This window comes from Acomys minous (genome assembly GCF_964271855.1).
Source record: "Acomys minous genome assembly, chromosome: 10".
In the NCBI taxonomy this organism is placed as follows: domain Eukaryota; kingdom Metazoa; phylum Chordata; class Mammalia; order Rodentia; family Muridae; genus Acomys; species Acomys minous.
Window position 1 is genome coordinate 69,108,257 of NC_140491.1, and position 25,209 is coordinate 69,133,465.

At 53.7% G+C, this 25,209-nt stretch overlaps 1 protein-coding gene across 1 annotated transcript in view; it reads left to right on the top strand.

The window, feature by feature from the left end:
- The window catches only part of HMCN2 (hemicentin 2), a 161,204-nt gene that overhangs the window by 128,686 nt on the left and 7,309 nt on the right, over positions 1–25,209 (top strand). Inside the window, 10 exon segments of the mRNA XM_084799943.1 lie at positions 275–488; positions 1,540–1,674; positions 2,611–2,801; positions 5,155–5,236; positions 11,669–11,938; positions 21,979–22,128; positions 23,787–23,846; positions 23,849–23,923; positions 24,120–24,241; positions 24,519–24,756. Coding sequence (XP_084656069.1) covers positions 275–488; positions 1,540–1,674; positions 2,611–2,801; positions 5,155–5,236; positions 11,669–11,938; positions 21,979–22,128; positions 23,787–23,846; positions 23,849–23,923; positions 24,120–24,241; positions 24,519–24,756 — 1,537 coding nt within the window.

A 25,209-nucleotide genomic window follows, 5' to 3' on the forward strand; every position in this document is an offset into this window, starting at 1 on the left:
GGTCCCATGGCTCTAGTCATATGGCCAGAGCTTGGGTGATAAGAAAAGAGAGAGAGAGAGAGAGAGAGAGAGAGAGAGAGAGAGAGAGAGAGAGAGAGACACCCTGCCTAGCTTCAAGGAAGTCAGCTCAGCCTACTGCTGGCTATAGAGTCTAGGAAAAGTCTCTCTGCGTCTCTGGCTTGGATGCACCATAGGAACCTACGGAGGATGGCTCTCCAAGGGTGTCCTGGCCCAGGCTAGGTGCAGAGGTCCCAAACCTCCCTCTTGCCCACAGGGCCAGGATGCAGGCACATACATCTGCACTGCAGAGAATGCTGTGGGCCGTGCCCGCCGCCGTGTGCATCTCACCATCCTGACGCTGCCTGTCCTCACCACCTTGCCTGGGGACCGCAGCCTGCGCCTTGGGGACAGGCTGTGGCTTCGCTGTGTGGCCCGGGGCAGCCCAACACCCCGCATTGGTTGGACCATCAATGACCAGCCTGTCACAGGTCTGGGTCTCCTGGAGTCAGGGGCGACAAGGAGGTGGGACCAGGGAGGTGGACAAGGATGGCGGGTTGAGAGACCAGTGCAGTAGAGTGGAGGTGGGTGACAGCTGGTCCTTCAGGCTCTGGGTGTCCAAGCTGTATAAGAAAACATGGAGAGCCTGCCTGTGAGCACACGCTGAGCCATCTGAACAGAAGACTCAGCCTCAGAGACCCCAGGTCAGGAGGGGTGCCTGTGTTCTTGGCCCAAAATGCTGCTCCCATAGGGGGTAACTCTGTCCTCCCCTCTGAGACCCGGCAGGGGGATGTAGGCACTCGGAGTACATGTTAGGTATTTGACAAGTGCCTGCTTTGTTAGTAAATCGCTGGGTGCCCTTCCCTGGAAATGGCATTTCCTACTTCACCCCAAGTGTAAGGCCAGGTCTGAGCATCCATGTGGGGCCGCAGGCATAGAGAAAAGTCAGGTTACCAAGGACAGATGGCTCAACGTAGAAATATGTTTGGCATCCTGAATAAATTCCCCCATAATTGCAGTATCTGGTCACAGAGACTATGTCTGGCCCACAGCAAGGAAAGGTGGTACCTCCTGAGGACCTGGGTTCGGGTCCTCAGCACCCACAGAAAAGGCTGGCTATTATATGTGTATTTGTAATCCCAGCTAAGGCAGAGACAAGCATGTCTCTGGAACTCAATCTAACCAATCAGAGAGCTCACAGGGCTTTGTGTAGCCCAGGCTAGCCTTGAGCTCCTGGACCAACTGCATTCATTCCTAAGCACTGGGATTCCAGGCCTGTGAGTCTTTGCCTGGCTGTTCATGTTAATAGGCCCACAAAGACCTACCCTTGACTATCACCTGGAAATTCCAAAACAGGCAAAGTCTCTGGCCATATCCTCTGTGGCTTGTGGCCCCCCAAAAGATCTACCTCAGTCACCCATGGAGAAGGACCCTCCCATCCGTCTCCGCAGCCCTGTTAAGCACCTTCTGGATATACAGGCCTCAGTAGAGTGACCCATATTCCTTGACTAAGAGCCATGGACGTCTCTTTTTCCACCCCAGAGGGGGTGTCTGAGCAGGATGGGGGCAGCACGCTGCAGCGGGAAGCCGTCACCAGAGAGGACAGCGGGACGTACGTGTGCTGGGCTGAGAACAGAGTTGGCCGTGTACAGGCTGTCAGCTTCGTCCACGTGAAAGGTAGGATGGGGTCCCATGGGGACCTTTCTCCTTAGACCTCCTGTAACCCATTTCCTGCTGTTTAAGAGACCAGCTTCCTGCCTTCTACCTAGTGACTCTTCAACCTCCTGTGTACCTTGGAACGCCCTGAGGGACTTTATACACTGTCGTGCCCTGGGCTGTACTGTGGACTCTGTAAACTCATCCCTGGGGTGGTGGGTGGTACAGATAACAATGTGTTTTACACTCACTCCTCCGACAGTCCAACCTGCAGCTGGACAGCCTCATGGAGTGAGGGGGCCATGGAGGGAGGGTATGCACAGTGTTTAAAACAGCCTGCTGTTGTCGTGTCCCCACCCCCACCCCCCGCCCCGACCCCTGAGCCCCCTTCCCCGCATAGGTAGTCCTCATAAACACTGGGACTTTTGCTTAGCTTTGGGTGGATCTTGTTGGACGACGCAATGTAGCCCAAGGCAGAGTCCATGTGACTTTGGACCGCTTCCGTCTCAAGACCCCAGGAATCTTGGGGACCAGTACAAAAAAGCCAGCGGTGCTTGGAGAGTTAAGTGAATCCCTTAGCTTCTGCGTCCAGCAGTGTCCCAGCATGCCTGTTCCTATGGCTTTTTTCCAAAGTACCTGCTGCAGCAATCTATCTGCATGGACCAGTACTGCAGACATACAAAAGCCAAACTCCTTCCTGCGTCCACTCAGGCATCACTAATCAATCATAGCACACATTCCTAGCGGCCACTGCCAGTTTATGGGAATCAACCCATGACACAGAAGCTGTTTGCCCTCCCAATGCAGACTGTGCACAGCCATGCTGGGCCAGCAGGAGATCCTTTAGCGCTCAGGAGGAAGGCAGGGGCTGAACAGAGTCTAGAAGTGGGCTGATGAAACGGTGGGCTGCAGGGGAGCCTCCCTCCCAGGCCGCTGCTTTTGTGTTGGTTCTTGTAGAAGCTCCAGTCCTTCAAGGGGAAGCCCTCTCCTACCTGGTAGAACCTGTAGGGGGCAGCATCCAGCTACACTGTGTGGTTCGCGGAGACCCAGCTCCCGATATCCGCTGGACTAAAGACGGCCTTCCACTGCCCATCAACAGCCTCTACCTCCAGCTACAGAACGGCTCCCTGACCATCCTCAGGACCAAGGCAAGGCGGGGACCCATCCCTTTGCATTTTACAGCTGTTTAGAGGATCGCTAGGTTGGCACCATCCTCGATAGTCTACAAAGCACTTCTCTGTTTATTGTCTAGGTATCTCCCCGTGCTTTACCACCCACGCCCACCATTGGCACCGTGTCTGTGCCTTACCGCCACACCCACCCGTGGCTATTTCTGCCTCAAAGGCTAATGGCGGGAAATCATCAGTAGAGAGGACTTATGCTGGGTATTTAAGAGTGGCCTGGGAGGAATGCCCTCTTAATATTATTTTTTTAATATGTGTAGGCTAGGTAGGTAGCTATGGCCCCACTGTATAAGTGAAGACACTGAGGATCAGAGAGAACCACAGTTGCGTTCAGGAGGCTGACTCTGCCCACGACTCTGCTGCCTGTTCTGTACGGTCAGCTCCCCTCTCAGCTTTCATCTGTGGCCCATGCTCCTGCAGCTAGCGACACTGAAACTCACCAGTCAGCCCTGACACCACATCATCATAGGCTTTGGATCTTCACACTTAGGAACTATGCAGAGAGTGAATAAAGACAGGCATAGTGCAACGGCGGCTGCAGTGACAGCCATCTTGCCTGAGCCAGCATGAGCGTCATGAGGCTTAACACTTGTGACAGTCCTGGGGACACCTGCAGCAGTCCTGGGGACACCTGCAACAGTCCTGGGGACACCTGCAAAAGTTCTAGTAGCTCTTACTCTTTTAGAGATTGGGGGTTTCCTGCTTGTTGTTTTTTGTTTGTTTGTTTGTTTTTTGGTTTTTGGTTGGTTGCTTGCTTGCTTGTTGGTTGGTTTGATTTTGTTTTTTCCAGACAAGGTTTCTCTTGTAGTCCTGGCTGTCCTGGAACTCTTTCTGTAGACCAGGTTGGCCTTGAACTCACAGAGATCTGTCTGCCTCTGCCTTCTGAGTGCTGGGATTAAAGGCACTTCTGAGGGGATGAATTCAGGGTAGTAAGAGACCCCCACCTGTGCCAAGGAGGTGGCATCTATTCAAAAGACAGCTCCCAGGGGCCTGTGTAAGGCAGAGCCCAAGGGTGGAGATTTGGAGGCCAGACCCATGTGGGTGGAATCCCTTTGCTTCCCCATTACCATGGCTCTGGAGACTCGGCTCCCCAGTCTGAAAGAGCCAGGCAGTGGTGGTGTGTGCCTTTTTAAAAAAATTTTTTTTTTGGTTTTTCCAGACAGGGTCTCTCTGTGTTAGCCTTGGCTGTCCTGGACTCGCTTTGTAGACCAGGCTGGCCTCGAACTCACAGCGATCCGCCTGCCTCTGCCTCCCGAGTGCTGGGATTAAAGGCGTGCGCCACCACGCCCGGCTTTTAAAAATGCTTTTAAAGTCAAATTTTTAAAAAAAAAATCTAATAGCAACAACAGGATGACAACCACAGACTAATAATGGACAAGACACCCTGTGAGAGTGTCCTTAGATACCAAATGACTGTGCTGCAGACCCCGTGTGCTGCAGACCCTGTGTGCTGGAGATCCTGTGGGCTGAAGACCCTGTGTGCTGGCACTGGAGACCCTGTGTGCCGCACCTTCTAGTACAAACACCTGAGTCCTGGGGCTTTAAAATATACCTGGCATGGGCTGAGGAGATGGCTCAGTCAGCCAAGGACCTGTCATTATTCATGAAGACTGGAGTTTGATCCCCAGAACCCACATTTAAAAAGCTGGGCCTGAGGTTGGGCGTGGTGGCACATGCCTTTAATCCCAGCACTCGGGAAGCAGAGGCAGGCAGATCGCTTTGAGTTTGAGACCAGGACAGCTGGTCTACACAGAAACGCTGTCTCGAAAAACAAACAAACAAACAAAAAGCAGCTGGGCCAGGTTGCTAAAACAATCCAAGCCCAGGGGAAACGGATTGACACCCAAAGGTAACCTCTGGCCTCTACATGCATGAATGTGTGCACAGGCATGCATGCACCCATCCACCCACCCAATAAACAGCAAATACATAAATAATTTTAAGTATTGCCCTATAGTGTTCAGCAAACATTCCCAGGGCATCCAAATTCCAATGACAGAGCAATAGAAGTTCCCGCAGGCATCTGGAAGAGTGCTTATTTCAGCATGGGACCTACCCCGACGGGGGGCGGGGGGCGGCAAGACCCACCCTTCCTCCCCAGGGCTCTGTTGCAGAGGGGTCAGATTCTCCACATAGCAGATGAATGGCGGCCCCAGGGGCCCTCCCTGCCTTCAGCATTCCTGTTTCCCTGTCCACTCTCCACCCTCCACCCCTTCCCAGCTAGATGAGTAACCGTATAGTCAGTCACCCAGCTGTGCCCCACGGCCCCTGGCCCTCACCTGAGCACCTGCAACCCCCACCCTCTCGCCCCCTGCAGATGGACGACGCAGGACGGTACCAGTGCCTGGCCACTAACGAGATGGGCGCCGTGAAGAAAGTGGTGACCCTTGTGCTCCAGAGTGAGTGTCAGCTTTGTCCCCAGCGGGTGGGGATCAGGTGATATGGGTGCTGGGGTGGGGGGTGAGGGATGAACCGGCCGTGGGCAGGTACAGTTTATTATGTGGAAGATGTAATTGTTCCCAAATGTGATCCAGGTGCAGGCTGGAAAAAAAAAATGTTGCCGTTATTTTTGTTTCTACTTAAGACTCAAAACTGCCTTTGAGGTTAAAGTGACAGCTCCTGCATGGGACCCGCAGCTCGGAGCTTGCATAACACTGTGGGAGCCCCATAAAAACCTGGGAAAGGGTCTCAGGAGTTTTACAGGAAGTGTTTTTGTGTGGGTTGGAGGGAACAGGGGGCGTGTGCTCGCCCTTGCGTGTGGGAGGCCTGAGGTTGACGTCAGATGTCTTCTTCTATTGCTTCTCACCTTATTGTTCCGAGAGGAGGTCTCCCCAGTGACCCTGGAGCTCCCTAGACTGATAGCCGAGGAGGGACCCCAGATCCTCCCGCTCTGCCTGGCGTTTCGTCAAACGTAGGTCCTCATGTTTGTGCGGCAAACTCTTTACCCACTGAGCCATTTCGCCAGCCCTGCAGAAAATATTGTACGTGTGAAGTACAGCATTCACCCTGATCTCTGTGGAATGAGATTCCATCGAGGAAGCCCACCGACCAGTACCAACTCCCAGCACCCCACACAATCCTAGCCATTCGCCCTTACTCCACTAATTGCTGCCCTGAGTTTTTATAACAAAAGACCCATGGCTCTGGCGAGCTATAATTCACACTGAGTGAGTGAAGTAGCATGAACCCATAATCCCAGCACTTAGGAGGCTGAGGCAGGAGGATGACTGAGAGCCCATGGGCAGCCTGGCCTATATAGTGAGCTTCAAGCCAAGCCTACACTGTGAGACTAATCTAAAAAAGAAAACCTTTAAAAGGTGGAGTAGGGAGTATAGACAAGAGTGGTAAAGAACACTGCTCTTAAAAAAATAAAAATGAAAATAAAAAGAACACTGCTCTTCCAGAAGACAGGAGTTCAGTTCTCAGGACCCATGTCAGAAAGCTCACAACTTCCTTTAACTCCAGTTCCATGCGTGCCCAACGCCCTCTTCTGGCCTCTGTGAGTACATACACCCACGTGAACATAACTCACACAGATAACATACACTTGCACATAATTTAAAATAAATCTTTTAAAAAGAAAGAAGTCCCGATCTGAGTAGTTGTTGATAAAATCATGCAGTTGTGCAAGCTGAGCCACTGCCACACCTGGCAGATTTCTATCAGCTCAGGACTTCCTGCTTCCAGAATGGCCCCAGGCCTACCAGGGGCATGCCTCCTACTTCTCCGGATTTCCTCTTCTGGAACTTTCACATGAATGGGATCCCAGGCAGTCTTCTGGTAAATTTCACGTAGATTTCCTAGGGTTTCCATACACGGGATCATCTGTGTGTCACGTATGAACGAAGTCCTCTTCTTCTTTTCCAGTCCACGCTTTGGCTCCCTTGCCCTGCCTGTTGTACCAGTCGCTCTAGAAAATCACCCTTCTCCCCAGCCTACCTAAGCCCAGTGTGGGTGGAGAGCATCCGCCCTCTCCATCAGATGTGAGGACAACTGTCTGTCCTGCTGAGGGGGTGCCTTTATCCTGAGTTTGTTAGGCTCTTTTGTCACGGATGGGATAGACCCGATGACAGACAAAGACTTGTGTATCCCATGCTTGCTTAGAACAGCTGGAAACCCTGAGCTTAGAAGGCAACAGAAAAACAAATAAACAAACAAAAACAAAACAAAAACCTGAAGGAGAAAGTCAGGAACATGGAAGTTCCAAGGGCCCAAGGATCAGGATCCATGAATCTCCTCAGACATGCTGGATGAGGCTGGGAGCTAACATTTGGCAATATAGCTAGGATCACACACACACACACACACACACACACACACACACACACACACACACTAACATTAGGAAGCCCAACAAAAGCCCCTTCTCTCTAGCTAAAGGAGAGAACGGCAAGACTGATGAGATGGCTCAAGAGGTAAAGGCGAGTTTACCACAAAGAGAGACAGCCTGAGTTCAATCCCCGGGACCCATGTGGTAGAAGGAGAAAACTCCCGACCACCAGTGGTCCTCTGACCTCCACATGTGTAGCACACGTGTCCCTACATACACACACATACACACACAACCTATACACATCTACCATCGCCACTATCGCCACACAACATACGACACACACACACACACACACACACAAATAGATTTGAAAACGTTTAACTCTGTGTGTGTTTGTGGGTATATGCACACGAGTGCAGGGGCCGCAGGGGCCAGAGTGGGAGTTACACGCAGTTATACGTCACAGGGATTCTGGGAACCAAACTCTGCCCTCTGCAGGAACAGTACACAGTCTTGACCCCTGAGCCATCTCTCCAGCCCCTAAATAGATAGATGTAATTTACATTAAAAATTTAAATAGAAAAAGAAGAAACCGATAACAAGGCGGGAAGATAAGTTGTTCTAATTACTGTGGGAATCACTACGCTCACTCGCTGCCGGCCCCCCGCCCCCCAACGTGCCGTGCATAGATAAAGTGCAGCCCTTACTTCCTCCACACCCTGAATAGGGACACCATCATTGTTCCCCACGTCAGGCCTAACGTGGGGACAGAATTGTCCCCACTTCTCTCATGAGGGAACCATGTCGCTACACTATTAGTAGGAGCCTTGATGGGATTCCTGAAGCCCCAGGCTGCCCGAGAATGCGGAGACGCCCTCAGTGTTCTGGGATGTCAGCAGAGGCCACGGAGGACCACACCTGACAGTGATGGCCATGTCTTCTTTCCCTGTGGAGGAGGGAAGTTTGGCGTGGACCACTTCCATTACTGCGATGCTCAAAACATTTGCTTCCAGCTGCAATGGAAACCCCGTGGCTCAGTCAGGAACCAAGAAATCCTCAGCCTGAAGGTGCAGTGACTGCCAGCCCACACAGGAGAAAGCACACCTGTGACTCACCAAAGATCTGAAAGTGGCCATCCCAAAACTGCTTCAACCAGACATTGTGACCCTGATAGAAAACATAGAGACAAATTTCAGCCCTCTGTGGCTGTGGAGAGGGTCAGAGACGCATGTCTCTCCTCCTCCACCAGAGACAAGGAAGCAGCCAGCCCTTCTCCTTCACGCTCCCTCCTGGCAGGTTCTCTGGTCTCCTCAGCCAGGCTGCTAGAGTGGCCATTTGTCTCATCCGCTGAAAACGCAGCTGGGCACCAGGCTGGTGGTGCACGCACACCTGTCATCCCAGCAAAGGAGACAGAGGTGGGCAGATCGCTGTGAGTTTGAAGCCAGCCTGGTTTAAAAAGTGAGTCCAGGAAAACCAAACAAAAAGAAAAAAGAAGGAAAAGAAAAGAAAAGAAGGCTCAGAGGTTAAGAGCACTGTCTGCTCTTCCAGAGGTCCTGAGTTCAATTCCCAGCAACCACATGGTGGCTCACAACCATCTATAATGTGATCTGGTGCCCTCTTCTGGCCTTCTCACACATATGCAGGCAGGATATTGTATAAGTAATTTTTTAAAAATACATCTTTTTAAAAGAAAGGAAAAGAGAAAATGCAGCTGGGCCCTGGTGACAGAAAGCTGCTGGCTTTCACAGCTGGCCTGCAGGGATGACATGTGGGCAGAAGGCTGCATGGCGCCAAAGTTCTAGAAACTTTTTGTATATTGTGGGTCTTTGGCTAGTTTCTTGGGCCCTGAAGTCATTTTTGTCAATTCTGTTGAAGTTTTATACTTTTTGGGGGGAAGGGGGGGCACGATTGATGACCACTTTGCTCAGCCACCACTCCAGAGTGTTTTCTCTCTTGTTTTCATTTTTCAAGATGTAAAACTTCTTATTGTGTGTGTGTGTGAGCCATCTCTCCAGCCCTTCGTCTTCATGTAAATGGAGTCCTGGTGCTGGGGCAGGCTTGGTGGCAGAGCACTTGTCTTGTGTGGGCATGTGGCCCAGGGTTCCCAGCTCCATCAAAAGCAGGAGGAAGCTTTAGCAAGGATCGTGTCACAGGCCCAACCCCCTTCACACAGCCCTGTGACACCATCCATGCTGTTGGAATCTCTCCCTTCCTTTTGGTGGCTGTATGGTTTTCCACTATGTGGTCACCGTTGCTTCCGTGTTCCCCAGCGGATCCTTTCCAGTCTGGGGGACTTTGAGCAGCTTGCTAAGGTTGGGGAGCACACCAGCATTTCTGTTGGGATAAGTCCCAGAGCTGAGTCACAAGGTCACGCAGCACACACATGCTCAGCTTTTGTAGAACTGCCTAAGACTCGGCTCCTCAAGAGAGACCCACCTGTGGTGAGCACAGTGTGATCAGGCTGAAAAGGAACTTTAGAAGCCATCTTAGACTATCTTAGCAGGCCCCAGAGGAGACACAGGTTCTTATAAAAGAAAGGCAAAATGGAGTTAGCAGGCTGCAGAGGCAAAGGCCGCCTTAGGCGAAGGCCGCCTGAGGCAAAGGCTGCCTGAGGCTCGGGAGCCATTGTACAGCCTCCAGCCAGGAAAACCACAGCTCCTGGAGGCTGCACAGGGCAGAGGCAGGCTTCCCCTCAGAGCCTCAGGAAGCAGCGTAACACGTTGGCTGCTGTCCTGTGAGACTCCTTTTGGAATTCTGGCCAACAGTGAGAGAATAAATTCCTGCTGCGCTGGTCCACCAGCTTGGTGCCAGTTTGTTCAGGCTCAAGGCTCGCAGCAGAGGCATCCCTGCACTTTTACCCACAGTGCACAAATACACCAGGGCCAGGCACCTCCCACCTGCTCCACTTCCGTCACCTTCACGGGTGAGTAGATAGGAGCTATTAACCCATGTTACAGAGAGGAAAACAGGGTCATTTAAGGGCCATCAAGGCCAGGTGGTTCTGGAAAGTGCCTTGCAATCATTGGACGTGGTCTAAATATCTAGTCACTGAGGCTCCATGTACAAGATCACAACAGAGGTAAATAGTGGAATACTATATAGTTCCTAAAAATGAACATTGTGTGAAGGTGGCTATTGTCTAAATGTAAAGAAAAGGAGTACATGCAATATGACCATATGGTCATCGCCGGAGCATCGCAGACCATGTTCACACACACTGAGACTGCTGTGACATCACTCCTTTATTATTTTTTTTATTTTTTTCCATTTTTTTTTTTTCGAGACAGAGTTCCTCTGTGTAGCTTTGGCTGTCCTGGACTTGCTATGTAGACCAGGCTGGCCTTGAACTCACAGCGATCTGCCTGCCTCTGCCTCTTGAGTGCTGGGATTAAAGGCGTGCGTCACCACGCCCGGCAGAACATCACTCTTGATATGTAATTTGTGTATGCTAGGTGGTGGTGGCACACACCTTTAATCCCAGCACTGGGGAGGCAGAGACAGGCAGGTCTCTGAGTTCAAGGCTAGCCTGGTCTACAGAGTAAGTTCCAGGACATCTAGGGCTACATAGAGAAACCCTGTGTGGTTATGTGCATGAGCACATATGTGTACAAGTGCACGTGCCTGTGGAATTGCGAGAAGAGTTCAGAGGATGTAGTCAGGGGTCTTGGTTTTTATTCCCTTGAGACAGGGTCAGTCACCGAGCCCGATTTGTGCCATATATGAACTCCTGGCTGTGGGGTGTGGGGCCTTCTGATGGAGCAAGGTCAACCTACTGAGGGACACATCCTTAAAGAAAACTTACCCTCCAGAAGCCAGCAGCTGACAAAGCTCCTGAGGACTGGGGCTCATAAGATCATCCCTGGTCTGTGTTAGATTGTTGAATGGGTTGGTCCTGGGCAGATCTTGTGCAAGCAACCAGGGCTGTTGGGCGCTCATAACTTTGGAAGTCCTGCTGTATCCAGAACACACGTTACTCTGCTCCTCCCTGACCATGGGCTCTTACAGACTTTCTGCCCTGTCTTCTGTGGTGGTCCCTGAGCCTTGGGATGGGGGCGGGGCCTTGGGTGGGGCGGAGCCTCAGGGCAGGGGCGGGACCTTGGGTGGGGGCGGGGCAATAGAAATGTCTCCTTTTGGACTGAGCACTGCGCTGATTTCAGTGCAGAGACTATGAACCAGGGGAGTGCACACCCGGCATCTTAAACATGGTTGCTGAGGATTTGAACTCAGGTCCTCATGCTTGCACAGCGTATTCTTATGCACTGAGTCACAGACCAAGCTCTTAATATATAATCTTGCGGGGTGGGGGGGTGGGGGGAGGGGTGGCGTGATAAAATCAAATGGGTGATGACATCAGGAAGCAAAAGCAGCAGTGTGCATACAGGACCGTAGCCTCATGGGAACGGCATGTGTAAGGCAGTGCAGAGACCTACAGCTGAGGGGCAGGCATGTGTGTGACTCTCAAACCCTTCACACCTGTGGTGTTTTCTAATGCTGTACATGAGCACGGACCACTGGAATAGGCAAGACTGTTCCTAAAACCCGCCCCATCCTCCTGCAGGTGCCCCAGTGTTCCAGGTGGAGCCCCGGGACCTGGCAGTGAGGTCCGGAGCGGATGTGGAGCTGCGGTGCCAAGCCACTGGAGAGCCTGTGCCCACAATCGAGTGGCTCCGGGCAGGTCGGCCACTACGGGCTGGCGGGAGGCTCCGGACTCTGTCAGACGGGAGCCTCTGGCTGGAGCGGGTGGAAGCGGGAGATGCTGGAGTTTATGAGTGTGTCGCCCACAACCTTCTGGGCTCGGCCACAGCCCGGGCACTGCTCACTGTCAGAGGTAAGTGGTGTCGGTACGTAGACCTCCAGCCGAGCCTGGACCACTCCCCTGCAGGCTTCTCAACTCTTTGCTTAGTTAAGACTGAGGCTGAACCAGCTGGGAATCCTACTCACTCCTTCTTGTCTGAGGAAACTGAATCTCAGAAGGGCTAAGCATTCACCGCTCACCTTAGCCAGGGAACCTGGCTGTTCTGGGCCGTCTGGCATTGGCCTACACCCTCCATTTGAGCACCCCATGACTCCATGAGGAGAACAGAAGCAAATAAGAGCACTCATGATGGCCTTGGGAGCTTCTGTGAACACGGTGAGCTAGTGCTCCTCACACAGGGCCATGGTAGGTCATCAAAATGAATGGCAGCTTACTGATGTTACTGACCCCACCACCACTGAGATTCCTTAAGCAGTCCTTAGAGTCGGGTTAAAGTTTAATATTGAAAGGGGGTGTCCTGAGAAACCACAGTAGCAGCCGGGCATGGTGGCTCACGCCTTTAATCCCAGCACTTGGGAGGCAGAGGCAGGTGGATCGCTGTGAGTTCGAGGCCAGCCTGGTCTACAAAGTGAGTCTAAGACAGCCAAGGCTAACACAGAGAAACCCTGTCTTGAAAAACAAAACAGAGAGAGAGAGAGAGAGAGAGAGAGAGAGAGAGGGAGGGAGAAACCACAGTAAAGAAGTCACAGAATACTGTTTCTGGATTGTTTGCCTCTGTAACAAATACCCCATGTGCATGGATTTATATTTCCTGTCAAAGACAACATCAACAATCCATTTCCATACACAGTGTCAGAATCTCTTTCCATAGGGACCTTCTATAACCCTGTCCATGGCAGACATCACCAATCAACTGCATACAATGTCAGAAGCTTTACCAATCTCTCTTTTTTTTTTTTTTTTTTTTTTTTGGTTTTTCGAGACAGGGTTTCTCTATGCTGCCCTGGCTATTCTGGACTCACTTTGTAGACCAGGCTGGCCTCGAACTCACAGTGATCCACCTGCCTCTGCCTCTCAAGTGCTGGGATTAAAGGTGTGTGCCACCACGCCCGACTCACCAATCTATTTTTATACAATGTCAAGATCTTTTTCTCCATAGAACCCTTCTCTGACCCTGTTCATGGCAGACATCACCAATCTATCTCTACCCAGTGTCACAATCTCTCTCCATAGATCCCTTCTCCAGCCAGCACCTCTTAAGAAATTGTGATTTGACATTTGTCAAGAAAATGAAGAACCTTTCTGGTCCCTAGTTCCCTCATCTGTAATACAGGGGAAATGCTAATAGATGGTTCTTGGACACTTACAGGAAGTTGCTGGCTCAGGGTGACTTCAGGTCTGAGGGACTTCTGTCTGTTTCAGAACTTGGTCCCAACTCTTCCTCTATCCCCCTGACAAGCTCCCAGTTCAAACCACAACTGTGGTCTCCATGTTGGTTTCTGAGGTGGCCATAGCAAAGTCCTACAGACTGGGGCCTAATTAACTCACACTGTCAGTTTTAGGGGCCTGTCCAAGATCAAAGCCTGGGAAGGGTTAGCTCCTCCTGAGGCTACGCAGAAGAATCTGACCCTGCCTTCTGCCTTCTTCCGGCCATCCCTGGAATTCCTTGGCTGCTGGAAGAATTGCCCAGTCTTTGCCTCTATTTTGTGTGGTGAATCTCCCTGTATGCCTCTGTCTGTATGGCGTTTTGAATGAAAGTGGGGCCCCATGGGCTCATGTGTTTGAGTGCTGCACCCCTCCAGTTGATGAGCTGTTTGTAAGGATTAGGGAGTGTGGCCTTGTTGAAGGAGGTGTGTCATGGGGGGGCGGGGGGAGGCTTTGAGGTTTCAAAAGCCCACACCAGGCCCACTCTCTGTCTCTCTGCCTGTAAGTCAGGATGTAAAGCTCTCAGCTTCTGCTCCAGCGCCGTGCCTGTCTGCTTCCCGCCACGATAACCATGGATTAAGCCTCTGAAACTGTAAGCGAGCCCCCAATTAAATGCACTCTTTTGTTAGAAATGCCTTGGTCGTACGGTCTCTTCACAGCAGTAGAACAGGAGCTACAGACAGCCTCTCATTTTCTGCTTTTTTTTTTTTTTTTTAAAGCCACCAGGCATACTGGACCAGCGGCTCACCCCTATGACCTCATTTCCACATGCTGTCCTCTGTGGGGACCCCACTTGTAAATGAGGTCACATCCTCGGGCCCTGGGGGTTAGAGCACCAAGATGTGAAAGAGGGGATGGAGTGGGGAACGAGTCAAGCCATCGCAGCTCTTTATTTAGTGGAAATAACTATTTTCCTTCATATATGCTAATTACGGAAAGGCCAGATATGATAGAAATTTGAAATCAGATAGTTATTACCCATAATTCACTTACAGAAAGTGCCTAGGTGATCCTCTTTCAGTTTTTTACTCTTTTGTCTCCGAGGTGGTATGCGTGTCACAGCATGTGAGTGGACAGCAGGTGACAACTGTTGTCCCTTTCCTCCCAACCTTAGGCAAGTCTTGGTAACTTGGTTTAGCTCCGTTTTGTGACAGTCTCACTCTGTAGCTCAGGCTGGCCCTAGAACTCACAACAATCCTCCTGCCTCAGCCTCCTCCAGGGCTGGTATGACAGGCACAAGCCGCCTGGTTCCAGTTTTTTGTTTGTTTGTTTGTTTGTTTCCGGTTGTAAATTGATAAGGTCTTGCTTCCTCTGGCATTCACAGGCTCGCTTTAAAACTCGCTCGTTTTTCTGACTGTCTTGGGGTGGTATCGCACTATAATCTGCCTGGGGACACATCGTTATCGGCGTCATTGCATGTTTGTTTTTTGTTTTTCGAGACAGAGTTTCTCTGTGTAGCTTTGGCTGTGCTGGACTCGCTTTGTAGACCAGGCTGGCCTCGAACTCATAGTGATCTGCCTGGGGTGTTTCCATCTATACCCCGCCCAGCTGTGAGAGACCTACAACAGCTTCCTAGTGCCATCTCCCCGCCCACCTCCACACAGGGGGCCCCTTCTCTGTGTAGTGGACTTCAGGATTCCTCTGGTTTACGTTCTGTCAAGGGATTTTGTTGTGTAAAGGGATTTTGAAGTGTGTGTGTGTGTGTGTGTGTGTGTGTGTGTGTGTGTGTATACGCGCATGCGTGCAAGTGAAGAAACAGACAATGAGTGTTTTCCTCTATTGCTCCCCAATCCTTTTAAAAGATTTATTTTTCACTCGGGAGGCAGAGGCAGGTGGATCGCTGTGAGTTCACACAGAGAAAACAAAAAGAAAAGAAAAGAAAAGAAAAGAAAAGAAAAGAAAGAAAGATTTATTTACAGCAGGGCATGGTAGCACACTCCTTTAATCCCAGCACTTGGGAGGCAGAGGCAGGCGGATCACTATGAGTTCAAGGCCAGCCTGGTCTACAAAGCGAGTCCAGGACAGCCAAGGCTACACAGAAAAACTCTGTCTCGAAAACAAAAAACAAACAAACAAAGAGTTATTTACTGTTCATTTTATTTTATTTTATTTTATTTTATTGTTGGTTTTTTGAGATAGAGTTTCTCTGTGTAGCCTTGGGATTTATTTGTTCTTTACTTATGTATACTATGTGCACCTCTGAGAATTTATGTGCACCATGTACATGCAGGTGCCTGCAGAAGCCAGAAGAGGGCGCTGGGTTCCTTGGAACTTGAGTTACAGGTGGTTGTGAGCTGCCTGGTGTGGGTGCTAAGGACTCAACCTGGGTCCTGTCCTCTGGAAGAGCAGGGCGTGCTCTTAGCTACTTAGCCATCTCCCCAGCCTCCCCACTTATGTTTGGTTGGAGCCAGGGTCTCTCGGTTTCCTAGACTCTCCTTCTCGCTCCCGTTCTCCCCGACAGCACTGCGGTTACAGGCCTGTGCCATTATGCCTGGCTTTGATGTCTGTGCATCTTAGCTTGGGGCTTCATGCTTGCACATCGTGTTCTTCACTCACCCTCCATCCTCCATCCCTCCATCCTCCATCCCTCCATCCCTCCATCCCTCCATCCCTCCATCCTCCATCCCTCCATCCCTCCATCCTCCATCCTCCATCCCTCCATCCCTCCATCTCTCCATCCCTCCATCCCTCCATCCCTCCATCCCTCCATCCCTCCATCCCTCCATCCCTCCATCCCTCCATCCTCCATCCCTCCATCCCTCCATCCCTCCATCTCTCCATCCCTCCATCCCCCATCCCTCCATCCCTCCATCCCTCCATCCTCCATCCCTCCATCCCTCCATCCCTCCATCCCTCCATCCTCCATCCCTCCATCCCTCCATCCCTCCATCCTCCATCCCTCCATCCCTCCATCCTCCATCCCTCCATCCCTCCATCTCTCCATCCCTCCATCCCTCCATCCCTCCATCCTCCATCCCTCCATCTCTCCATCCCTCCATCCCTCCATCCCTCCATCCCTCCATCCTCCATCCCTCCATCCCTCCATCCTCCATCCCTCCATCCTCCATCCCTCCATCCCTCCATCCCTCCATCCTCCATCCCTCCATCCTCCATCCCTCCATCCCTCCATCCCTCCATCCTCCATCCCTCCATCCTCCATCCCTCCATCCCTCCATCCCTCCATCCTCCATCCCTCCATCCTCCATCCCTCCATCCCTCCATCCCTCCATCTCTCCATCCCTCCATCCCCCATCCCTCCATCCCTCCATCCCTCCATCCTCCATCCCTCCATCCCTCCATCCCTCCATCCCTCCATCCCTCCATCCCTCCATCCTCCATCCCTCCATCCCTCCATCCCTCCATCCTCCATCACTCCATCCCTCCATCCTCCATCCCTCCATCCCTCCATCTCTCCATCCCTCCATCCCTCCGTCCCTCCATCCTCCATCCCTCCATCTCTCCATCCCTCCATCCCTCCATCCCTCCATCCCTCCATCCTCCATCCCTCCATCCCTCCATCCTCCATCCCTCCATCCTCCATCCCTCCATCCCTCCATCCCTCCATCCTCCATCCCTCCATCCTCCATCCCTCCATCCCTCCATCCCTCCATCCTCCATCCCTCCATCCTCCATCCCTCCATCCCTCCATCCCTCCATCCTCCATCCCTCCATCCTCCATCCCTCCATCCCTCCATCCCTCCATCTCTCCATCCCTCCATCCCTCCATCCCTCCATCCCTCCATCCTCCATCCCTCCATCCCTCCATCCTCCATCCCTCCATTCCTCCATCCCTCCATCCTCCATCCCTCCATCCCTCCATCCCTCCATCCCTCCATCCCTCCATCCTCCATCCCTCCATCTCTCCATCCCTCCATCCCTCCATCCTCCATCCCTCCATCCCTCCATCCTCCATCCCTCCATCCTCCATCCCTCCATCCCTCCATCTCTCCATCCCTCCATCCTCCATCCCTCCATCCCTCCATCTCTCCAACCCTCCATCCCTCCATCTCTCCATCCCTCCATCCCTCCATCCCTCCATCCTCCATCCCTCCATCCTCCATCCCTCCATCCCTCCATCCTCCATCCCTCCATCCCTCCATCCTCCATCCCTCCATCCCTCCATCCCTCCATCCTCCATCTCTCCATCCCTCCATCCTCCATCTCTCCATCCCTCCATCCCTCCATCCCTCCATCCTCCATCTCTCCATCCCTCCATCCTCCATCCCTCCATCCCTCCATCCTCCATCCCTCCACCCCTCCATCCTCCATCCCTCCATCCCTCCATCCCTCCATCCTCCATCTCTCCATCCGTCCATCCTCCATCCCTCCATCCCTCCATCCTCCATCCCTCCATCCCTCAATCCCTCCATCCTCCATCCCTCCATCCCTCCATCCCTCCATCCTCCATCCCTCCATCCCTCCACCCTCCATCCCTCCATCCTCCATCCCTCCATTCCTCCATCCTCCATCCTCCATCTCTCCATCCCTCCATCCTCCATCCCTCCATCCCTCCATCCTCCATCCCTCCATCCCTCCACCCTCCATCCCTCCATCCCTCCATCCTCCATCCCTCCATCCCTCCACCCCTCCATCCTCCATCCCTCCATCCTCCATCTCTCCATCCCTCCATTCTCCATCCCTCCATCCTCCATCCCTCCATCCCTCCATCCTCCATCCCTCCATCCCTCCATCCTCCATCCCTCCATCCCTCCATCCCTCCATCCTCCATCTCTCCATCCCTCCATCCTCCATCTCTCCATCCCTCCATCCCTCCATCCCTCCATCCTCCATCTCTCCATCCCTCCATCCTCCATCCCTCCATCCTCCATCCCTCCACCCCTCCATCCTCCATCCCTCCATCCCTCCATCCCTCCATCCTCCATCTCTCCATCCGTCCATCCTCCATCCCTCCATCCCTCCATCCTCCATCCCTCCATCCCTCAATCCCTCCATCCTCCATCCCTCCATCCCTCCATCCCTCCATCCTCCATCCCTCCATCCCTCCACCCTCCATCCCTCCATCCTCCATCCCTCCATTCCTCCATCCTCCATCCTCCATCTCTCCATCCCTCCATCCTCCATCCCTCCATCCCTCCATCCTCCATCCCTCCATCCCTCCACCCTCCATCCCTCCATCCCTCCATCCTCCATCCCTCCATCCCTCCACCCCTCCATCCTCCATCCCTCCATCCTCCATCTCTCCATCCCTCCATCCTCCATCCCTCCATCCCTCCATCCTCCATCCCTCCATCCTCCATCCCTCCATCCCTCCATCCTCCATCCCTCCATCCCTCCATCCCTCCATCCTCCATCCTTCCATCCCTCCATCCTCCATCCCTCCATCCCTCCATCCCTCCATCTCTCCATCCCTCCATCCCTCCATCCCTCCATCCTCCATCTCTCCATCCCTCCATCCTCCATCCCTCCATCCCTCCATCCTCCATCCCTCCATCCCTCCATCCTCCATCCCTCCATCCCTCCATCCTCCATCCCTCCATCCCTCCATCCCTCCATCCTCCATCTCTCCATCCCTCCATCCTCCATCTCTCCATCCCTCCATCCCTCCATCCCTCCATCCTCCATCTCTCCATCCCTCCATCCTCCATCCCTCCATCCCTCCATCCTCCATCCCTCCACCCCTCCATCCTCCATCCCTCCATCCCTCCATCCCTCCATCCTCCATCTCTCCATCCGTCCATCCTCCATCCCTCCATCCCTCCATCCTCCATCCCTCCATCCCTCCATCCCTCCATCCCTCCATCCTCCATCCCTCCATCCCTCCACCCTCCATCCCTCCATCCTCCATCCCTCCATTCCTCCATCCTCCATCCTCCATCTCTCCATCCCTCCATCCTCCATCCCTCCATCCCTCCATCCTCCATCCCTCCAACCCTCCACCCTCCATCCCTCCATCCCTCCATCCTCCATCCCTCCATCCCTCCACCCCTCCATCCTCCATCCCTCCATCCTCCATCTCTCCATCCCTCCATCCTCCATCCCTCCATCCCTCCATCCTCCATCCCTCCATCCTCCATCCCTCCATCCCTCCATCCTCCATCCCTCCATCCCTCCATCCCTCCATCCTCCATCCTTCCATCCCTCCATCCTCCATCCCTCCATCCCTCCATCCCTCCATCTCTCCATCCCTCCATCCCTCCATCCTCCATCTCTCCATCCCTCCATCCTCCATCCTCCATCCCTCCATCCTCCATCCCTCCATCCCTCCATCCTCCATCCCTCCATCCCTCCATCCTCCATCCCTCCATCCCTCCATCCCTCCATCCTCCATCTCTCCATCCCTCCATCCTCCATCTCTCCATCCCTCCATCCCTCCATCCCTCCATCCTCCATCCTCCATCTCTCCATCCCTCCATCCTCCATCCCTCCATCCCTCCATCCTCCATCCCTCCACCCCTCCATCCTCCATCCCTCCATCCCTCCATCCCTCCATCCTCCATCTCTCCATCCCTCCATCCTCCATCCCTCCATCCCTCCATCCTCCATCCCTCCATCCCTCCATCCCTCAATCCCTCCATCCTCCATCCCTCCATCCCTCCATCCCTCCATCCTCCATCCCTCCATCCCTCCACCCTCCATCCCTCCACCCTCCATCCCTCCATTCCTCCATCCTCCATCCTCCATCTCTCCATCCCTCCATCCTCCATCCCTCCATCCCTCCATCCTCCATCCCTCCATCCCTCCACCCTCCATCCCTCCATCCCTCCATCCTCCATCCCTCCATCCCTCCACCCCTCCATCCTCCATCCCTCCATCCTCCATCTCTCCATCCCTCCATCCTCCATCCCTCCATCCCTCCATCCTCCATCCCTCCATCCTCCATCCCTCCATCCTCCATCCCTCCATCCCTCCATCCTCCATCCCTCCATCCCTCCATCCCTCAATCCCTCCATCCTCCATCCTCCATCCCTCCATCTCTCCATCTCTCCATCCCTCCATCCCTCCATCCCTCCATCCTCCATCCCTCCATCCCTCCATCCTCCATCCCTCCATCCCTCCATCCTCCATCCCTCCATCTCTCCATCCCTCCATCCCTCCATCCCTCCATCCCTCCATCCTCCATCTCTCAAGTCTGTTTTATTTGTTGTTGCTTTTCGTTTGTTTGGTTGGTTCTGGTTTTGCAGTCTTGGGGGTGGAACCAGCTAGGCAAGCACTGAGTTCTCCCCACCCCCAGCTATACTTCAAAGCTTTTAAGGCCCCTCACCCTCCCACCCCACCCCACCCCTACAAACCTGCCTCATCAGCATAGGAACATGTCCTAGCCCTGATTGATGGGCGGTGGGCAGTGGCGGGGGGGGGGGGGGGGCAGGGTGTGATAAGGAGATGCTGCTGAGACCCAAGTCTAAACATTGGCCTGCCGGTCCAGGGCTCAGAGCTCCTGTGGCCTCCAGGGATCTGGGTCATGCCAGCTCCCTCCCTGTCCCCTCTTATAAATCAGATATTGATGGGAAGCATTCCAGATGGGCATCATCAGATGCCACTGGAGGCTGTACTTCCTAGAACCCAGCATTAGCCAGTCCTGATTGACCATTTAAGACCCTGGCCATGAAATGTTCTGTGTTATATACATATATATATATTTTTTTTTTTTTGACAGCTCATCTGCAATTTGTTGTTAATTTCCCCGGAGGGCTGGTGAGCGGAGAGCCAGGCTCCCTCTGTCTTGTGCTCCCTGGAAGGCCATCTGCCCAAAGGAGGCAGCTGGCTCATTAGGCAAAGGAAGCAGGGGGCCCCCTGGGCCTGTCTCATCCATTGAATTTGTGCAAGAGAGCATCTGCTTGGGCCGCCTGGCAGCCAGAGCAGCTGCAGGCTGGCTGGAGCCAGGGCCACCGATGGAATGAGCATGCTCTGGTGATGGCACTCAGTTCTGGCATGGTGCCCTGTACTCGCAGCATGCCAACCCTTGGCATCATAGCTCCTGACAATTTTGAGAGCAACAGGTAGACCTACCTCCTCAGTTTACAGACAAGCCAACTTGATTCGACCCAGGGACATGACTTGCCTGGCTCTGTATACGTGTGTGTGCGTGTGTGTGTGTGTGTGTGTGTGTGTGTGCAGATGCGTGTGTGCAGGAACATGTGTGTGCAGGTGCAGGTGTACATGTGCAAGTGTGTGCAGGTGCATGTGTACAGGTGCATGTGTATGCAGGTGCATATGTGTGCAGGTGCATATGTGTGTTGGGTGTATTGTGTGCCGGTGCATAAGGAGGCCAGATGACAACTTGTGTTACTCCCCAGGAGCTGTCCACCGTGTTTTTGACCCAGAATCCTTCACTGAGCCCATTAGGCTAGGCCAACTGCCAGTGAGCCCCAGGGATCCACCCCTGCCTCTGCCGTCTCTGCCTCCCCAGCACCAGGATTACAAGTGTATACTACCATGGCTGGCATTTTTATGTGGGTTCTGGGGACCAAGCTCAGGTCTTCTTGCTTGCATGACAAGCACCTTACCAGCTGAGCCCTCTCCCCAGACTCAGCCTCGTTTTGTTTTAGAGCCAGGATCTTCTGTGCCTTGAGTCTATTGCCTGTTAGCTGTGTGTCTTTGGACAAGTTACCATGCCTTTCTGAGCCTCAGTCTCCACTCCAATGAAATGGGGTTAGTGACAATGCCTTTGCATGGAAGGCTCAGAGTGGATTAACGTGTGTCACTATTGTTTGTTTCCTGCCTCACAGGGGAGCCCCGGGGCAGCCGGGGCAGCATGATGGGCGTCGTTAATGGCCAGGAATTTGCTATGGCTACTCTCAACATCAGTGTGCGACAGGGGCACAGTTCTGAGGTCCCTACCATCTGGAGCAGCATCAGTCACGTCCCAGCAAGCGTGGGTATGTGGACTGGACCCACACAACAGAGAATGGCATTCTAAGGCTTGCGTGGGGCCTGGTGCCTGAAGTTAGGACTGTCTTCAACAGCTGCAGTCAGACAGGGAGAGAGTGATGTGAGCAGCATCCTGCATCAGGAGCTCAGAGAATGATGGGGGATGCCCCTTACACTTGGGGAGGGCATAGAAGAATGAAGAATCACCAGGAATGATTGACAGGTGTGAGCTGGAGGGGACAGAAAGAAAGACGCAGAGTCCCATCATCTAAGAAGCAGTAGGGGGCAGGGCGTGGTGGCGCATGCCTTTAATCCCAGCACTCAGGAGGCAGAGGCAGGTGGATCGCTGTGAGTTCAAGGCCAGCCTGGTCTACAAAGGGAGTCCAGGACAACCAAGGCTACACAGAGAAACCCTGTCTCAAAAAACAAAACAAAGCGGAGAAGGAAGAGGAGGAGGAGGAGGAGGAGGAGGAGGAGGAGGAGGCATGCACCTGCTCACAGGTTCAGGAAGCAGGGTGTCCCGAGCAGAGAATACCCAGGCTGCTCAGAGGTCCTGTCTTGGCAGGCCTGGTGAAGACCCTGTCTTCACAGACCCAAGGCCCCTTCCAAGGCCCCAGTGCAGGGAAAGGCCAAGCTCTTCAGAAGCCACAGTTGTTGGTTTTGTTTGGCTTTGCTTTAGAGTCATTTGTTTTTATTTTGTGTGTTTAATATCTCGCCTGCATATACCTATGTATGTACAACCATGTGCAAGCCCGGTGCCTGCAGAGACCAGAAAAGGCTGTCGGGTCCCCCTGGAACTTGCGTTACAGATGGTTGTGAGCCACTGTGTGGGTGCTGGGAGTTGAAGCCTGCAAGAACAGCAAATCCTCTTAACTGGGGATGTCCCTTCGTCGTAGGTCAGGGGACTTCAACTACCCAGACTCCAAGCCACTGTCAAAAGAGACCAAATTAGGCAAGATGCTGCCTATGTGTGGCCGCTACTCCAGCTGAAGGAACCAGGGAGAACCATCTAGGCCTAGGTCCAGTGAACTTGGCACTAGTGGGAGCAGTTGGAAAGGTTCTGCCCCCTTAAGGAATCTAGCGCCCTCCTGTCACCCCATTATGTGCTGCCCCTGCCCCTGCCCCTGAGGAAGCTGTGAGTGGGCAGTGTTCCCCTGGACCGGTCTGTGGCCTCTCCTAGCCCCAAAGGTCCAGATGTCACGTGCCATCCAGGGCAGTCAATGGCTCAGAACACTCCATTCTCTCCCAGGCTCGCGCAGAAGTTGTCTATAGCACAGGAAACTTAGTTGATCATCAACTCAGGCAGCGTGTAGTGACAGCCCGTTGCACCCCACGCGCGGTGGAGCCTATCAATCTGGTTTTTGTTGAACCAGGCTAAATATCACATCCCGTGCATTTCTTTATTATGTTTGCTTTGCTAACTGCGCCATAAAGCAGATGTTTGATTTTTCTATCTCCAAGGGTCTGCTAAAGTAACTGGCATGGGTAGTCGCAGACCAAGCATAGGTGGGGGGGCAGCAGGGGGAGGAGGGAGGCTGGGCCTTTGGGAGCAAAGGGGAGCCACAGAGGGATCTAGAGCTGGTGGGGGGGGGGGCGGGGGGGAGTGGCTGCCCCAAGGCTCCAGTCCTAACATGACGTCATGGCATCTGCATTCTGCTGTATCCAGGGCCTCTACTGCGGGTGCTGGTGGTCACTATTGCCCCCATCTACTGGGCCCTGGCTAGAGAGAGGGAGAGGCCTTAAATGGCTACTCTCTGACGGGTGGCGACTTCCGGCAGGAGTCACACATGGAATTTTCTACAGGTGAGCGTGGTCTTCTTGAAGGTGGCTGGAGGCTTGGGGGTGGGGGTGGGGGTGAGGAGGTGGGGTAGGGGGGGTAGAGTTGGGGGGGTGGGGAAGGGGGTGTGGGGAAGGAGGGTGGGGAAGGGGGAGAGCAGAGCCTGAGAGATCCCAGGACTGCACCTGAGCTGACTCCAGCCTGGGTGGGCATGGTTTGCAGGAGAGCTGCTCACAATGACCCAGGTGGCCCAGGGCCCGGGGCCCGATGGACTCCTGCTCCTGGATGTTAAAATCAACGGCATGATCCCCGAGAGCCTGGCCAACGCAGATCTGCGCGTGCAGGTACTAGCTCTGGGCTGCTCCACCCACCCACCCTGAGCAGACAGGCCCACTTTCCTTCCTCACACCCCGGAAGCTGGTTAGGACGGGTCTCAAGTGGAAGCTGCCACTCAGAAGCGAGCATTCCTCCCACCGCATAGACAAGAACGTCACAGGCACCGCGCTGCCCCTGGCTGGCAGCTTCTGGGCAGACGAGGCAGAGGTGGCTTCCCCAGTCTTCCCCCGTGCAACACCCCAGCTCCCTCCTGGCTGCTCTAAAGTTGAACCCCAACTCCTCCAGGACTTCCAGGAAGACTATGTGCAGACGGGGCCTGGCCGTCTATTTGTGGGCTCCACGCAGCGTTTCCTCCATGACAGCCTCCCTGCCTCTCTGCGCTGCAATCACAGTATCCAGTACGATGAGGCCCGGGGCCCCCAGCCCCAGCTGGTGCAGCACCTTCGGGCCTCATCTATCAGCTCGGCCTTCGACCCTGAGGCAGAGGCCCTGCGCTTCCAGCTCACCACAGCCCTGCAAGCTGGTGAGGCCCCACTGTCCCACTTCTGCTGGACCTGTCAGGGCCCCAGTTTCAACTGGCCATTTGCACTGAGCACATGCTGGGGACAGGGGCATGCATGAAGCAGCAGCTTGCCTCCTCCTCTGCCCTGTCTGGCCTGGCCCCTCCCACTCTAGCAGGGGCTTTCAGCTCCTCAAGCCACTCCTGCCCTATCCGCTGAAGCCTTTACCTAGGCCCAAGATGCATTCCACACCCTGAGCCAAAACCACATCTCACTCCCTCTTCCCAAGGTGCCTGTACCAAGCCCCTCCCCCCCCCCCCCCCCCGCCGTGGTTGTGACCTCTGGTGCCCCACCTGAGCATACCATGTAGTCACAATCAAGGGATGCTTTGAAAGTATTTTATCATTGCTTAAGGTCTTTGGGGGGGGGGGGAGTGTTAACCATTGAACAAGGAATGCTGGGAAGAGCAAGGCTGT